Here is an 18,883-nt window from a genome sequence, read left to right on the forward strand (position 1 = left end):
CAGACTCGGCAGTCGCCCTTTATAAACCCTACTTCCTGGTATTCATGCACTTGTCTAGTACCCTTGAATGTGTTGAAACCTGTTACTTCTAACCAACAAGAGTGTAGCAAAGTTGATAGGGCAGTTCTGTGATTATATTGTGTTGTATTACATAAGATTGCTAGTAGACTTGCTCTAGGGATTCTCCTTGTTTGTCTGACAAAGTAAGTGATCATGTTGGAGAATCCTATGTGGCAAGTAACTGTGGGTAGCTTCTTGGTCCTGAGAGTTGTCTTTAACCATTAGCCAGCAGAAGGTCAGGGGCCTCAGTTATGTAACCACAAGGAAATGAATTCTGCCGTCAACCTAAATGAGCCTAGGAATCACTTCTTTTCCAGTTGAGCATCCACATGATAATGTAGCACAGTAACCACCTTGTTTGTAGCCTTATGAGATTCTAAGCAGAGGATTCAACTAAACTGTGTTTAGACTCCTGAAACCACAGAAATTGTGAAATAATAGGTAACCATACAACCATATTATGCCAGACACAGGGAAATTAACATAGTCCTGAAGCAGCACTGAATGTATACTGTTGCCTATCCTAGGAAGAAAACCACTTGCTTTGAGTAGTTATTAATTGGAGAAAAAGGCATTAGCCAGGCCAGTAGCTGCATATCAAATGCCAGGGGCTTCAACTACAGTTAAAGTCACCACCTGCTTAAGTTTGTGATAGTCCACTGTCATTCTCTAAGATCCTTCTGACTTCTGCTTAGGCCAAACTAATGAGTTAAATGGAGATGTAATAGGTTTTGCCACCCCTACTTTTTTCAGTTCTCTGATTGAAGCTCTGCATTTCACCCAGGAATATAGTATTGCTTCTGGTTTGTTATCTTGGTAGGAATAGGAAGATCTGTGAACTTCCCTTTAGCCATACTTACTTTATAATGACCTTTATTCCACGGATCAGAAAGCTAACGTGGGGATTATGCCATTGCCAACTGTGTCTTTTCCAATAATACATTCTGGGATTGGGGAAATAAGAACAGATTGGCTTGGACCGTTTGGGCCCACTGTTAGTCGGACTTGAGTTATGTAACTCCATCCTATTACCTGACTACTGTAAGCCCCTAATGTAACTGGTAAACCACAGTGGCATTTTGAATCTCCAGGAATGACAGTTTCTATTACTACATGAAAAGACTAGATATTTCCTTTTAACAATGTACAGTACCTCTAATTAGTGGCTCCAAGTCCCTTTGGGAAAGGATTAGAAGATTTATCATGTGTATTTGGAGTGGTTGTACAGGGACCTGTTCTCCCCTTCAATCAAGCGGCTCTGTCTGGGTCTGTGAACTGACCTAGGCCTGAAGATTGGTGAGAGTCTATAGCTTTCTACCAGTCAGGTTTCTGCCAACTAGATCTAGAGTTTTTTTCTCTTATACAAATCAAACAGTACTGTGGTAGGCTGCTTACCTATTTTTACCTAGGAGCACTAGTAGTGGATTATCTACTGCCAAAAATCTCTGTAAGCCAAAACATTCCGATTCTCAGTATTTTCTTGCTGCCCTTTACAGGCACTGTGTTCACCTTGTCTTGGATGGCTAATTGTAGCCGCTTGGGCTGTGTTACCTTGGGATCCTATCATCTCCATTTAAAACCTTGGAGTTCTAAATGACCACATCCCCCATGGTCATACCTGGCTTACAAGAAGGAGTAACCACAGAGTTTTATATGGATGTAGGCATTGTTACTCCTTTCACTAACATGATTTTCTTTGCCTTCTAAGTCTGCTTGTGAAATACAGTTGAGTTGGGGTGCATGTATTTAGTTCTCATGTGAAAAATCTCTCCCAAAATCTCACTCCCAAAATCACTGAACTCCATATCAATATTAGGGAAACTCCTGCATCTCAATTGTTAAATCCAACTTTTCAGTGCACCAACCAGATAAGCTGTTATAGTCATTTCTAGTAACATAACTAATGTATTAAATCTGGAATCTCTATTAAGTGCATCCATATCAGTGAATTTGGCCTGATGTGGGTTTTTTGTTTGTTTGTTTATTTGTTTTGAGACAGAGTCTTGCTCTGCAGCCCCAGCTAGAGTGTAGTAGGGTCATTGTAGCTCACTGCAACCTCAAACTCCTGGGCTCAAGTGATCCTTCTGCCTCAGCCTCCCAAGTAGCTGGGACTATAGGTGTGCACCACCAACACCTGGCTAATTTTTCTATTTTTTGTAGGATGGGGTCTTGCTCTTACTGGCTGGTCTTGAACTCCTGAGCTCAAGAGATCCTCCCACCTCTGCCTCGAGAGTGCTAGGATTACAGGTGTGAGCCACCATGCCTGGCCTGATGTAGTGTTATGTTCCACCTTCTTTGGTAAAATACTTTTAGAATCTACTCCCATATATGCTCCTCAGGTTTCTTTTGGGCATGCAGGCTGTTTCTCCTTGGGTTACAGTGTGTACTTGTCCTCTTGGAGCATGCTGAGATTTGACCCTATGTATGGATCTAGTGGCAACAGGGACTGGTTGTGGTAGGTCTTGAGGAGAGTGAGCATCCCCCTTCAAAACATCTGCTCATCTAAAATTATCAGAGGGTTTTCAAGTTTAAGAAGGCTTGTCTTCTCAGACACTGGAAAGCAAGCTACTTTCATTGGCATGGGAGGCTCAGAATTATTTCAGGGATGGAGGAGAGCTGTCCAAAATTGTTAATTTCATCTGGTATCAACCAGGTATCTCTGTTCTAAGTTTCAGGATCCCATTCTTTGCCGATCAAGGTCCAAACTTTCAGATGAGAAACTTGGTCAGAAGGAACTAAACTGTCATTGCAACCTACACAATTAGATTTTTTTTTTTGGCTTAATTTTCAGCAGTATCAGCCCTACACCTAAAAGAAATTCTGCACCTGAAAGAGATTCTTTTAATGGTGTCATGGAAGTTCTCTGGTTCTCACACTGATTTAGGCTGAGAGTTAATGGACTTGAGCTTGTCATTTTCTCTTTGTAAATGCTTGTGTACTTAAAAGGATCTGTCTTACACTACTGTCCTTACAGTCATTACTGCCATAACACTCAATATAGCAGCCACTTAAGCTTCCAAGGCATGTGCTTGAGTTGGCACTTCATCACAATTAGCCACAGGCAATAGCTTGATTAATTTTCTGAAGTTACTGTATGCTTTACATTACTAGCATCCCATTTCCTTGGCAAGGAGTTTACCTCTGCCTTTAATCCCAAGGATATGAATAATCTCCAGATCTCCTCTTTCCTAGTTTATCTCCTGGGACCAATTCTTTATCAATCTAGGTTCATTCAGGAACCAGAAATAACATAGTCATATGAGTCAGTAAAAGTTATTATAAATGATAATAACTATGAGAGAGGAATAACTATAAATATGTAAAGATAACTGTAAAGGGCATCCTAGAGATTAAAGAGGTTTTTTTTGTTTGTTTTTTAATTAAGAAGAGTCTCACTTTGTCACCAGGCCTAGAGTTCTGTGACATCAGCCTAGCTCACAGCAACCTCAAACTCCTGGGCTCAAGCGATCCTGCTGCCTCAGCCTCCCAAGTAGCTGGGACTATAGGCACATAACACCACGCCTGGCTAAGTTTTCTATTTTTAGTAGAGATGGGGTCTTGCTCATGTTCAGGCTGGTCTCAGACTCCTGACCTCAAGCAATCCTCCCATGTCAGCCTCCCAGAATGTTAGAATTACAGGCTTGAGCCACTGCACTCAGCCAAGGTTTTTCAAGGATAAATAAACTTGGAAACAAGGGAGTCCCCTTCCCCTGACTGGAGTTCACATCTAATCTGAAATGATGGGGTTGCTGCCTATTGGAATGCAGTGAAGTTCACTGCAAATTCTGGCCTTGGCCAGAGCTGGTAGGCAGTTGCTGGGCAGCAGGAATCAACACTCTTGGTACAGTCATGTTGAATATGGTAGACAGTTGCACAGAAAGGGGCAGTGCAATGCTGCCAGTATGAGATCTGGAGCATGCCAGTGTCCATGTTGGGAGTGCTGCGTCAAGAAGATAATCGCCATTTCCAACCTGGGGCACAAGATCAAAGAAGGACTATACTCTCTTGGTGTTACTCTGAGGCGGACCACCACTGAATTTCCTCATGTGCACTCACCTCTGATGGACCGTGCAGGAAGAGCAAACCTCAACATATAAGAACCAGGAAGAGGAGCCCCCTTCTTCCTGCAATATCATTTCAGAGCACTGTACTCACAGAATTTAAGATACTTCTTTTTTTTTAGAGACAGAGTCTCACTCTGTTGCCCAGGCTAGAGTGCCATGGTGTCAGCCTAGCTCACAGCAACCTCAAACTCTTGGGCTCAAGCGATCCTTCTGCCTCAGCCTCCCAAGTAGCGGAGCTACAGGCATGCACCACCATCCCCAGCTAATTTTTTCTATATATTTTTAGTTGGCCAATTAATTTGTTTCTATTTTTAGTAGAGACGGGGTCTCGCTCTTGTTCAGGCTGGTTTCGAACTCCTGACTTGAGCGATCCTCCCTCCTCGGCCTCCCAGAGTGCTAGGATTACAGGCATGAGCCACCACGCCCAGCCAAGATACTTATTAATGTAAAAAAGAAATGATTATAGAGTCTAGTCCAGTTTTAATTAAACCGAAGGTTTAATTTGGAGCTGGGAGGCATTGATAATTGATGCAGAGACTTTGCCTCATATGTTTGGTTTCTTGACTATCTCCTTAAAGAGAGGTAAGGCATTGAAAGCTGATTGGATGCTCTGTGTGTAGGGACAACATTTGTCTATTTTTTATGACTTGTTTTATTATTGGTCCTCATATTTCTAAGATATTTACTTTTTCCTGGAATTCATGAATTTTACCTAAATATGCTTAGATGTGTGTCATTTTTCTGTTAAATCTGTCTACAACTGGATAAGCTTTGTTAACTTTCAGATTTAAATATTTTATTGATCAGATAGATTTTCCTCTTAAAAATTATCAATTTACTTGTCTTTCTTCCTTTTTTTCTATTTTCTGCCTTTCAAATAACTATTAATGTTATATCTAATAGATATATCTACCAAATCTTTTACTCCTTTATTTATGAATTCCGTGTGTTTTTGTTTTATGTGTTGAGATTTTTTTTCTCCCACCCAATTTCTGGTTTAGTAAATTTGTTCTCCTTAGTGGTTATTTTTTTAATTATCCAGGGAATATTACTTTTTTCTTTCTTCCTCTTGGTTGCAGAATCTTAAACATATTATTTTGCTTTGATTCCTTTAGGCTCTTTTTAATGCATGTAGTGAAGTCAATTACTAAGGTCCCTCCATTGGCACAAATTTACACATAATGGGTTGTTGTGATCTTGTTAATTGAGTAGTACTTTCCCATTCAGCCTAGGAGTGGAATAGGAGTGGAAGCAACTCAGTTCATCCGTTTCCCCCTGACGTTCCTTTGGGACCAAAAATTTGCAGTAGGTTCTCCTAGAGCCATACATATCTAGACTTATAGCTTAAGAAAAGATTCGAGAATCTGTGAAGATATCACTTAGTGAAGGAACAGAAAATCCTAGTCCATTCTGTAGGCCTTCTTAAAGAATGCAAGTTCAAGCTGTCATCTTGCCAGAACTCCTCTGATGAAAACTGCAAGATATAGTAATTCTAGCCAGGTGAGGTGGCTTACTTCTGTAATCGTAGCTACTCTGGAGACTGAGGTGGGAGAATCACTTGAAGCTAGAAGTTCAAGACCCAGCCTACATGATATAGCAAGACCCCATCTCTACAAAAAAGAAAAGAAAGAAAATTAGCTTGACATGTTGGTGTGCGCCTGAAGTCCCAGCAACTCAGGAGGCTGATGTAGGAAGATTCCTTGAGCTAAGGAGTTCGAGAGCAGCCTCTAAAGAAATAAATAAATGATAAATAAATAATAAACAATAAAGTAATTATAGAGACAAAATAATAAATACATGAAATAATTGTAAAGACAATTGAGAAACTGGTGAGAAATATTATAAAAACTTGACATTTGGAGGACTGATAATTAAATTACTTCTTTTCTGTGCCATTTTTATTTAAACATTACTATTTCAATACTCATATTTAAACCTATTTGAGTTACAGGTTAAATTAAAAAGTATGTACACTTGTTGAAAATGGCTTTCTATTTCAAAAGCAGAATAATACAAAAGAAAAAACTAAACTTAGTATCAGTTGAAAGTATGAAATATATTGGTCATGGGACATTCTATTTATTTTTTTGAAAAATGGTATTGAAATGATGTTCAAAGCTGTGATTCCATTTCTAACTAAGGTGAGATGAAAATATGTCCTATCACGTGATGAAAGTCCACACTATGGAAGCTTAAAAACAAATTTCTCTGCGTTTAGGCAGAATATAGTTATATAAAAGGCCAAATGTAAGATAATAATTGGCCTGAAACTACAGTTAATACAGAAGTAGGAATAAAAAAATAACATGGTGTCTATAAGATCAATCAGTTTGTCTCCATAAGCTCCTAGTTACATTTTAAAATAAAATAATAAAAACAAAGCAAAATAATGTAGGCTTTGAACATCTCTGAAAATCAAGAATGTTTTCATTTATACCTGAAAATAAAACAGCCTGGTCTCATGGAAATCTCATAAAGAAATTTTTGTTTGCATCTGCATTCAGAGAATATATGTGTATGTTATTGCTAAAAGCTATGTTAAAAAATTACCTAAATATTTATTATATAGTGATTCTCATTCTGGAAGAGGGAGGGTCGTTCACTTCATTGCTGATCAAGGTCTTGAGTTTACAAAGTACTGTAATGTATATTATCTTTGGCATCTGCATGTCTTTCTCCAAGCAAATGAATCTACTCTTAAGCAGCAGTATAGAATACTAATTCTCTATGCCCTTGTGTGTTTAACCAAGGTCCTATCAGATGGCTTCCTGAGAACATATATTTACCTAATAGAGTTTGAAGAATATGGACTCAGTGTACTGCATCCATATTCTTTAATCTCAATATCCAGATTGATCTTTACAGTTTACCTTATAAGGAGCTTTGAGACAGATTTAAAAATCATTTTAAATTACATTGACTGTTCTGCTCATGTTTGTATTTCTTCTTTGTGGCATTGACAACTTTTGGTTTTTCCCTTTATATTTCTTTCTTAGTTTAAAGTGTTATTTTTCTAACAGCCTCATAGTCCTTATGGTGTAAACCAGAATATTAATCTAGTACAATATGATAAACACATGATTTTAGCAAATGTCATGATTTTTGTTGTTTGACTATAATTTATGATTCAGATTCTGTTTATTATGGCCTTCTTGTTGAGGATCTGTGGCTGAGCTCTCAAGAGATTTTCTTTGTTGTAAAGTCTTAAAATTAAACTGTTTGGAATTAATTGAGGGCGTGCAATCCTATCAGTGTCACAATTTGAATTTTTCCATACCCTTTTTAATGCTTTTGTGTGTGTGCGTATGTGTGTGTTTGTATATGTGAGATTGATTTAATAGTGGAATCAAACACATTTCTTTTTGTTATTTAATGTTATAAACAACTTCATTACATTATTGCTAACATATAGATTCAGTTCATTTATATTACTAGTTACATTTCATTCTATAGTACGGCTATGCTATAATTTAGTGAAACATTTGTTCATAGATATTTAAATTATTTATAGTTTTTTTTTTGGTCCCAGTACTAAGATAAACAATAGTATAATATCCATGTAAGTGTTTTCTGTATGTGGAAGGAAGGCTGTGTATAAATATTGTTAGCCCAAGGGACAGATTTGTCAGAGATAACTGGCTGTTTACCAAAAATTAATTCATTTTTCCATATTCATGTGAAGAAAGTTCAAGGAGGCTACTAGGACATAGACTCCATTTCTCCACTCCTTTATGTCTGGATATGGCTAATTAATAAGTTCTTGCCAATAAAGTAGTAGCTGAAGTGATAGGTACCACTTTCAAATATGACATACAAAAATTTCCCATGAAATTTTTCTTTATGATTTTTCTTCCATTAACTGTTTATTTACCTTGGAAGTCACATATGAGGATGTTAGACTCTGTCAGCCTAGGGCCCAGAATGATTTTTGTCTATAATTTGTGATACCGATGTTCTAAAGCTATGGACTTCTCTTTGAGTTTCTGTGGCTGTGTTATCAAAAATGTTCTTTCTGGTGTCTTGGAAGTATACTGCATAATTTTCCTTACCTTCCAAATAAGGATAATCAGCACTGGAATATTATATTTATTAAAGTAGATCATTGATTTAGACTTCTTTTTTATAGATATTTAAGCTATAACATAGGTATAAATTATAAGTATTTAAAGCTATATGTTTTCCTGTAAACATTGCTTTACCTGCATTCTGTAAATTTTGATATGTTGTGTTTTCACTGTAGTTTCACTATATTCAGAAACTATTCAAAAAAGTTTCTAATTACCAAGCATTTGGAGGCATTTTAGATATATTTTTGTTCTTGATTTCTAATTTAAATCTGTTATGGCTAGGGAATATGCTCTGTATTATTTCAATCCTTAAAAACTTACAGAAGTTTCATTTATGGTCTATTTCAGTAAATATTGTATATATTTAAAAGGAATATGTGTTCTATAATGGTATTATTTTTTATACATGTTGATAAGATCATATTTATTAGTAGTACTATTCAAATTTTCCATATGTGTATTTTTTTGTCTCTTTGCTGCTTCTATCACTTACTAGGAGATGTGTTAAAAATCTCAGTCATGATTACAAATTTGCATGTTTCTTTTAGTTCAATTTTAGCTTTATGTATTTTGAGACCAAATCAGTTGCATAAATTTAGTGTTATAGCTTCCTGATGAATTTATCCTTTTATCATTATAAAATACCTCTCTTTGTGCTTGGTAATATTCCTTGTCTTGGTTTCTACTTTTTCTGATATAAATATAACCATAACCAATTTCCTATGGTTAATGTTTGCATAATATATATTTTTTTATCCTTTCATTGACACCTATCTGTGCTCTTACAGTAAAAGTGTATCTCTCACAAATATCATGTGATTGGGTCTTTTTCTCCAGTTTGGACAACCTTTCTTTTTCAAGAGGAGTGCTTAGTCCACTTGCTTGATTTTGCTTTTATTTTTTGTTTTAGTTTTTTAGTCTGAAAAGTTTTATTTTGCCTTTATATGAAAGGGTTTTTTGTTTGGGTTTTGTTTGTTTGTTTGTTTGGCTAAATAAAAAAAATCTTGATGTGCCGCTTGTGTTGGGTTATGCCTGTAATCCCAGCACTTTTGGAGGCCAAGATGGGAGGATTGCTTGAGGTCAGCAGTTTGAGACCAGACTGGATAATACAGCAAGACCCTTTCATTACAACGAAATTTTTAAAAAATTAACCTAATGTGGTGGTGCATACCTGTAGTCGTAGCTATTTGGGAGGCTAAGGTGGAAGGATCACTTGAGCCTAGAAGTTTGAAGTTGCAGTCCAGTGAGCTATCATTGCATCACCGTACTCTAGCCTGGGTGACAGAGTGAGACCTCATTTCTAACAAAGAAAAATTCTGGATGGACAGTGTTTTTTCTTTCTTTTGTTACTTAAATATGCAATTCTGTTGTCCATGGGCGTGTAGTATTTTTGACATGAAGTATGCTATCATTCCGTCCTTTGTTCCCCTGTGTGTACCCTCTGGCTGGTTAAAATATTTTTCTGATTTGATTAGGATGTACCTTATGTGGTTTTCTTTCTTTCCTCTTTTAAAAATCCTTACCCTAGCCATGACTCCATGTATTATGACAGGCTGCATTATCTACTCACCTGTACCCATACTTGGCAATGCTTTTAGCACTCACCAGGCTTTGCCAACCCAAGAAAATGTCTTATCTCTCTGGAATTTAGTTCTTTAGATTTTTGTCTTCGCATCTCTCTGAGAGCTTTTAAAAGGTATAACTGTTTTTACTTGTAGATTAACCAATGATACCTGTATCATTTATTAAACCATCCTTTTCTCTCTAAAATTGAAATGTCTCCTTTTTCATAGTTTAAGTTCTATATATATGGATCTATTTCTGTACTTTGTTCTTTCATATTATTTGTTTTCTTTTCTTTCCTTTTTTTTTTTTTTTTTTTTTTTTTTTTAAGCAGACAGGCTCTTGCTCTGTCACTGTGGCTGAAGTGCAATGGTATGATCACAGCTCACTGTAACCTTGAACTACTGGGCTCAAGCGATCCTCCTGTCACAGCCTTGCAAGTAGCTAGGACTACAGGCTCACACCACCACGCCTGGCTTTTTAAATTTTTGTAGAAAGAGCCTTTTGCTGTGTTGCCCAGACTGGTCTCAAACGCCTGGCCTCAAGTGATTCTCCACAGCCACCCAAAGTGTTGGGATTAAACCACCGTGCCTGGCCTATTATTTCTAATATGTTTTGTTTTTCAGTTCCTTTGTAGTAAGTTTAGTATTTCTAATGCAAGTTCCTGTGCACTAGTTTGACTCAGTATTTTGGGTTCTTCATATATATAACTAGTCAGAGTATAAATTGATGGTATTACTTGGGAATGAAAGTAAATTTTGTCTAGAGTATGTTCACAGTGCTGGACCCTAGGTAGAAGTGGGTAAATGGCTTCTTCCTCAGCTTTGTGCCAACTTTATTACCTAGGTTGCAGAGCATTTCTACTTGCACCCTGAGGCTAAAAGTTACTTTTGAATTGCTCTGTTTGCTTCTAGTCCTCACCATTATCCTGAGCATGTAGGGCCTGATGCATTTTCAGCAGAGCTGAACCTTGAACAAATACCATAACATTCTTTCTTCTTCACCCTCTTTTACCACTGTAATCTTCTAATTCTCTGTTTACTTTGAAAACAAAACCTCCCAGACACTAATGTGATGACACAGAGAAATAGTATTATGTACAAAAAATCCTATCTTTTGCTTTTAGAAGAAGGGAAGGTGGTTCTCCTCAATAAAAGGTTATTAAAGAAGGTGTATGCCCAACCAGAATGGGTTAAAATGAAAGAACTGAGAATACTTAGGATTGATGAAGATGTGGAGCAGCTGGAAATCTCATACATTGCTGGTGGAAATATTAATATCATTGACTATACTTATTTGGGGAAATTGTTTGGCATTATCTACTGATCCTTGACATATGTGCATACTGTGTTAACAAGTCTGCTGTTGGGTATAGAAACAGAAAAGAGTGTTTATATCTATCAGAAGGTGTGTACAGTTATGTTTATGATAGTCCTAAACTGGAAACAACACTCATGTCCATCAACAATAAAATGAGTAATAAATTGTGGTATAGTCATACAATGAAATACTACCATCAGTTCAAAAGGGAATCATTAATATACATAAAAATGTGGCCAAATCTTACTGATACAACTTTGCTTGAAAGAAGTCAGACATAAGAAATAGCACCATTTATATGATTTTCAAAAACATATCAAACTAATTTATGATAACAAGCATTAGAATAATAATACCCTTTGTGCTAGGGATGGTAACTGACTAGAAAGGAGCATGTTTCAATTCTGGAAATGTTTTATATCTTCAACTTGGTTATGGTTACATAGGTATATGTATTGTGAAAATTAGTCAAGGTATAACTGAAGATTTATACATTTTACTATATATAAATATATATCAAAACACATAATTTTTAAAAATTTGTATTTTTATACATTTCCTTTGACCTCTACCCATGAAACTCTCAATCCTGCTCACTGGACTGCTACCTGGAATCACATTGAATTTGCCTTATGAGTTGAGAAAACTTAGACTTTATTGATATTGTTTTTTCTCTCTTCTCTTCTCTTCTCTTCTCTTCTCTTCTCTTCTCTTCTCTTCTCTTCTCTTCTCTTCTCTTCTCTTCTCTTCTCTTCTCTTCTCTTCTCTTCTCTCTTTAGAACTTGATGCTTATTGTGGTCATTTGTTTTTATATCCTGCAATTTTTTATAATTTTCCTTATTCTGAATTTATTCTTAGGTATTTTTAGTTATGAACAAGCTTCTCTTCCATTTATGTTTCCTAGCTATTGCAGTATTAAAAAGTTATTTTGTACATCTATCTTTTGTCAGCCATGTCAGGTTTTTTTGTTATTAATCTTTTGAATCACTTTAATAGAGACTGTTAGGTTTTCTTATCTGTAGGAATGGAGAAATATCTTTACTAATATTTTCCTGGATTTTGAATTAACTAAAAACTTTAAAGTATGTTAAATGGTTAGAGGGTTATCCTTGCCTTGTTTTTTGACACCAAATATATTTTAGTCTTTCTCTTTATCTTCTTTAAATAGATTCTATCTAACCCTAGTTTTCCTAGAAATGTTTTATTGGAATTGGCAGTAGAGTTATATCGGATATCTTTTTTTTTTTGAGACAGAGTCTTGCTCTGTTGCCCAGGCTAGAGTGCCCTGGCATCAGCCTCGCTCACAGCAACCTCAAACTCCTGGGCTCAAGGGTTCCTCCTGCCTCAGCCTCCCGAGTAGCTGGGACTACAGGCATGCGCCACCATGCCCGGCTAATTTTTTCTATATATTTTTAGTTGGCCAATTAATTTTATAGTAGAGACGGGGTCTCGCTCGTGCTCAAGCTGGTTTCGAACTCCTGACCTTGAGCCATCCACTCGCCTTGGCCTCCCAGAGTGCTAGGATTACAGGCGTGAGCCACCGCCCGGCCTCGGATATCTTTTTTACATCTAATAATATAATCATTTTATTTTTCTCTTTTGTTAATAAATTCAGGTATTTGATTTCCTAATATTGAGCTATTCTTGCATTCCTGGAAGAAATGCATTTGGTTGTTATATATGATATGTGCTCTTTTTGTGCACTACTAGTGGATTAGGTTTTTTGATACTCAGAAAGTTTATTTGTATGTGTAAGTGAAGTTTGAATATTATTATCTATACTTGCTTAATAATTATCGGACTTCATGGAATTGGAAAGGTCAGGTTTGTGTTATGCTGTATTATGAACAAATCTCTAAAGCCTAGTAACTTACCTTTTATTAGCTTTTAAAAGTGGGGGAATCTCTACTTTTATTAGGGTACAGAAAAATAACTTCAGGTAAGTAATTTTCTTGTTGAAACAGACACACCTTTTTTGAAAACTTATTTGCTATAATACTAACATTTTTTCAAGTTTTCATTTTTATTTTTTTTCCACAGTCCGTGGTGGATGACTGGATTGAATCATATAAACAAGACAGGGACATCGCACTTCTGGATTTAATCAACTTTTTTATCCAGTGTTCAGGATGTCGAGGTACATAATGTTGGAATAAATGATGTACATTGAGCCTGTCAGTCCAGCAGTATGACTTTTACTTCATCTACTGCTAGTCAAGTATAATTCATCCTAAAATTATGTGATAATCTTTTTCTGATAGAGAAAATTATTGGTAAATTATTTAAGGATATTCCATTTTTATTCTGGTTTAGTTTTGTTCCTATAAAGTAATGTATTTCTGTTTATGAAATTTGGAGAAGAAATCTAAAATTCATTCAGTAACTTTATGAATTGATTTTTTTAGATCATAAGCTCTTACAGTTTTTACTCATAGTATTTGTACATATGCTGCATGTTAGAAAGTATGCTAGTTGTTCACATTCATTAATTTGTATCCTTGCCAGTAATTTGATCCTTATTTTATAAATACCTGAAGCTCAATTAATTTTCTTAAGGTAATATGAGTAGCAGAATCAGATGTCTTAAGTTTACAACAGTAAGATATTTGAAGTGAAATTTTATTTTTATCATTTTAATAGATACTTTTCTCCTAGAATTCATAAATCTTAGGTTAAATTATACTACATGGGAGAAATTAGTTGTTAAATGCTCATTCCCTGCTTTCTAATATAGAAAGAATAGTAAGTCTTTTATTGAGATCACTGATCAAATTGGTTTCTTAAAGGTTTGCTTATTTATGTCCCATCTATCTCTTACCATATTGACATAGGTAGTTTATTAAATGTTTACAGAGCACCTCCCTTGTACCAGATACTGTGCCAGGATATATACAAAGGTTATCAAGGCCTTTTCTGCCCCTAGAAATTATTATGGTACATGTAATTTTTTGAAAGTTATTATTGTGAGGAACAAAGAGGGAAATACACAAATAATTAAGTATAGTGCCTAGGGTTATGATAAGAGTAATAAAACTGGTTACTGTTTAATGACTGTTACGTACTAAGCTATGTGCTTTACATACATTAGCTCTTTTAATCTTTGTTAACAGTCCTATCAGGCAGATGTGATTCTTTATTTTTTTATAGACCAGGAAATTTAAGATTAAGGATTTAGGTAATTAATTTCAAGTCACACAGTAAGTACCAAACTCAAGATTCAGAATCAGGGTATCTTAGCTGGAATCTGTACCTCTAATCACATGACACCATGGGAATAACAGGGAAGGGATGCTGATCCAGCCCAGGATGTGTGAATGTGGAGAGATTGTAAAAAGTACATCCTAGAGAAAGCAAATTCCAAGATGAGATTAAAGATGAGTAAAAGGAAGTTAAAGGGAGGAGAAAGGCAAAAAGGTAACAGATTATGCAGAAAAGCTTTAAAGAAGGCATAGAGTTCTATGGCTGAATCCTAGAATATGGAGACGGATAGGGAACCTGCAGCCTTGGTGCCACATGTGGCTCATAGGTTATTTGAAAGTAACAGATTTTGTTCATTTTACACCCTTAAAATAGGTGAGGCATGCACTGATTATGTATTTTATATAAATTTTCTCATCTAGCCCTGCTAATGAATAGTCCTGTTGGATTTTTTTTTTTTTATTTTGGCATATTATGGGGGTACAGATTTTAAGGTTTCAATAAATGCCCGTTTCCCCCCCTCCCCCCACAACTCTGAGTCTCCATCATGATGGATTGGGTTTTAATTTTAAAATAACTAGTAGTTTTTTAAATTTTTCTTTTTGAAATTTATTCCCATGGTTCAAAAAACCAAAAAAATTTAGAAGTTATATAATAACGTCTTTACCACTTCTATCTTCCCATCTATCTACACACAGCTAACTGGTCTTAACCAGTTTGTTGTATATCCTCCTTCCTGCCTGCCTATTTAATATCCATACCTATAGTTAGAAACATATATGCTCTTTTCTTCCTTCCCCAACTGTCTTACACAGAAAATACTGGTGTATACAGATCTCCCCCCCTTTTAAAATACAGCATTGTCCCATTCCTTTTTGTATATATAGAATGTATATACACAAATTTAACTAGTCTTCTGTTAAAAGATCATTGCATTATTTATAGTTTTCTATTAGAGACAGTATTGTAATGAGTAATTTTGTGTATACTGTATTTGCTCTTTATGAAAGAATGTCTACAGGGAAGTGTGTTTGTTGTTATATTAAGTATTGCCAGCTATAGGAATTGTATTCCCTTTTACTCTCATCAGTAATATATTAAAATATGTTTCTTCTTAGCCTTTTCAACAAAGTGTATTTATCAGGCTTTTGGATTTATGAATGATTTGAAAATAATAGTATCAGTGATTTTTTTTTGTTGTTAAAGTGCTATAAAATTCACATAACATAAAACTAAACATTTTAAATTGTACAATTCAGTGGCATTTAGTGCATTTATCGTGTTGTGCATCTGTCTTAATTTGGGTTGCTATAAGAAAATACCATGGATTAGGTGGCTTATAAACAAAAACAGTTTATATCTTACAGTTCTGGAGGCTGGAAATCTGAGATTAGGGTGCCAGAATCACCTAATTCTGGTGAGAGGGCCCTCTTCTCAATTGTATTCTACAGATTGTATCCTCACATGGTGAAAGAAGATAAGAGAGCTGTCTGCCACCTCCCCACCTCTTTTGAGGTTTGGTCTCTGTATTTTGCCTAGGCTGGACTTGAACTCCTGTACTCAAGCAATCCAAGTAGCTGGGACTTCAGCCATGTGCCACCATGCCTTGACTTATGGGATTTCTTTTATAAAGGCACTATTCTCATTTATGAGGGCTCCACCCTCAGCACTTAATTACCTTCCATAGGCCCCACCTTCTAATACCAATGGGGTTAGGATTTCAATATACAAATTTTGGGAGGACACACATTCAGTGTATTGTAGCAACTAGCATCTCTCTCCTGTTTCAAAATTTTAAAAAGCACTGCAGAAGAATACTCCATCCCCATTAACTAATCACTTCTTATTCTTTTCTTTCCCCATGCCCTGGCAACCACTAATCTGCTTTCTGTCCCTATGGATTTGCCTGTTGTGGTCATTGTATATAAAAGGAACCATACAATATGTGATTTGTGTCTGACTTCTCTTCACTTACCATATGTTTTAGAAGTTCATTTAAAGTTGTAGCATGTGTCAATAGTTCATTTTATAGCTGAATAATATTCCATAGTATGTATATATCACAGTTTGTTTATTCATTCATCTGTTGATGGACATTTGAGTTGTTTTCACCTTTTGGCTATTATGAATGTTGCTACTTTGAGCATTCATAAACAAGTGTCTGTTTGAGTACCTGTTCTCAAGTCTTTGGGGTACAAATCCTTAGGAATAGAATTCCTGGGTGATATGGTAATTTTGTTTAAACTTTTTGAGGAACAATCAAACATTTCCACAGTGCCTGCAGAAGAGTATGAGGGTTCCTATTTATTCACATCCTCTACAACACTTGTTATTTTACTTTTTAAAAATTATAAACATCGTATTAGGTGTAAAGTGGTATCATTATGGTTTTAATTTATGTTTCCCTAATGACTAATGATATGGAATATTTATCATGTGCATTTTTGCCATTTCTGTGTTTTTCGAAGAAATAGGCATTCAAGTCCTTTGCTTATTTTAAAATTAGGTTATGTATCTTTGTTTGTGAGTTCTAAGAGTTCTTTATGTATTTTGGATGCTTAAACCCTATCAAGGATATAAGTTGCAACTATTTTCTCCCATTCTCTAGGTTATCTTTCTACTTTTATTAATGATGTCCTTTGACACACAAAGGTTTAATTTTATTAGATCCAATTTATCTACTATTTCTTTTTTTGTTCATGTTTGTTTTAAATTTGAGAATCCATTGCCAAATCCAAGGTCATAAAGATTTATCCCTATGTTTCCTTTTAATTGTCTTATAGTTTTAGATTTTATATTTAGGTCATTAATCCATAATTAATTCTTATATGTGGGGTGATGTTAGTTTGTATTTCTCCGATGAAAGAGGGTTAAGAACCATTTCTGTTTCTTTTTCTGTGAATTCTCTGTTTCTATCCCTTTTTTCTAGCCCATTTTTCTTTTGACTACCTTTATAGTGCTTGAAAAGGCATATTTTTTTTTATTTCGGCATATTATAGGGGTACAAATTTTAAGGTTTCAATAAATGCCCTTTCCCCTCCTCCCCCACAAGTCTGAGTTTCCAGCATGATCATCCCCCAGATGGTGCACATCTCACTCATTATGTATGTATATACCCTACCCCCTACCCCCTCCCACCTGCACAATACCCTATTACTGTAGTACCTATGTGTCCACTTAGGTGCTGCTCAGTTAATACCAGTTTGCTGGTGAATATATGTGGTGCTTGTTTTTCCATTCTTGGGATATTTCACTTAGTAGTATGGGTTCCAACTCTAACCAGGAAAATATATGATGTGCTATATCACCGTTGTTTCTTAGAGCTGAATTAGTACTCCATGGTATACATATACCACATTTTATTAATCCATTCTTGGATTGATGGGCACTTGGGGTATTTCCACAGCCTTGCAATTATGAATTGTGCTGCTATAAACATTCGAGTGCAGGTGTCTTTTTTGTAGAGTGTCATTGGATCTTTTGGGTAGATGCCCAGCAATGGGATTGCTGGATCAAATGGTAGAATCACTTGTATCGCTTTAAGATATCTCCATATTGCTTTCCACAGAGGTTGAACTAGTTGGCAGTCCCACCAGCAGTGCAGGAGTGTTCCTCTCTCTCCGCATCCACGCCAGCATTTATTGTTTGTAGACTTTTTGATAAAGGCCATTCTAACTGGAGTTAAGTGATATCTCACTGTGGTTTTGATTTGCATTTCCCTGATGATAGAGATGTTGAGCATTTTTTCATATGTTTGTTGGCCATTCTTCTGTCTTCTTTAGAAAAGTTTCTGTTCAAGTCATTTGCCCACTTTTTAATAGGGTTATTTGATTTTTTCTTGCTGATTTTCGCGAGTTCTAAGTATATTCTAGTTATCAGCCACTTATCAGATGCGTAGCATGCAAAAATTTTCTTCCATTCTGTAGGTTGTCTGTTTACTTTCATGACTGTTTCTTTGGCTGTTCAGAAGCTTTTTAGTTTGATCATGTCCCATTTATTTATTTTTGTTGCTGCTGTGACTGCCTTTGGGGACTTCTTCATAAACTCTTTGCCTCAGCCGATGTCTAGGAGAGTGTTTCCAACATTTTCTTCTAGAATTCTGATAGTTTCATACCTTAGGTTTAAGTCTATTATCCAGCGTGAGTTGATTTTTGTGAGAGGTGAAAGGTGTGAGTCCTGCTTTAGCCTTCTACAAGTGGCTATCCAGTTTTCCCAGCACCATTTATTGAAAAGGGATTCTTTTCCCCAGCGTATGTTTTTGTCTGCTTTGTCAAAGATTAGATGGCTATATGAGGATTTTTTTATATTAGGATTCTCAGAGCTGTTCCACTGGTCAATATTCCTATTTTTGTGCCAATACCAGATTGATTTAATTACTACAGCTTTGAAGTATAGTTTGATCTGGCATATTAATACCTCCCATTTTGTTTTTGTTGCCTAGAATTGCTTTTGATATTCGGGTCTTTGGTTCCGTACGAAGCGTAAAATTATTTTTTCTATATCTGTGAAGAATGCTGATGGGATTTTAATAGGTATTGCATTGAATCTGTAGATCAGTTTGGGTAGTATAGACATTTTAATGATGTTTGACAAAATAGGTCTTAAAACATT

General features: G+C 35.7%; 1 protein-coding gene across 3 annotated transcripts in view; it reads left to right on the top strand.

The window, feature by feature from the left end:
• Positions 1–18,883, top strand: part of STAG1 (STAG1 cohesin complex component) — a 368,375-nt gene that overhangs the window by 148,177 nt on the left and 201,315 nt on the right. For all 3 annotated transcript variants that reach the window (XM_076005282.1, XM_076005291.1, XM_012787757.3), the window contains one exon: positions 13,115–13,211. In XM_076005282.1, the coding sequence (XP_075861397.1) occupies positions 13,115–13,211 (97 nt within the window). The remainder of the gene's footprint in view (positions 1–13,114; positions 13,212–18,883) is intronic.

Source organism: Microcebus murinus, chromosome 1 (genome assembly GCF_040939455.1).
Source record: "Microcebus murinus isolate Inina chromosome 1, M.murinus_Inina_mat1.0, whole genome shotgun sequence".
NCBI classification, from domain to species: domain Eukaryota; kingdom Metazoa; phylum Chordata; class Mammalia; order Primates; family Cheirogaleidae; genus Microcebus; species Microcebus murinus.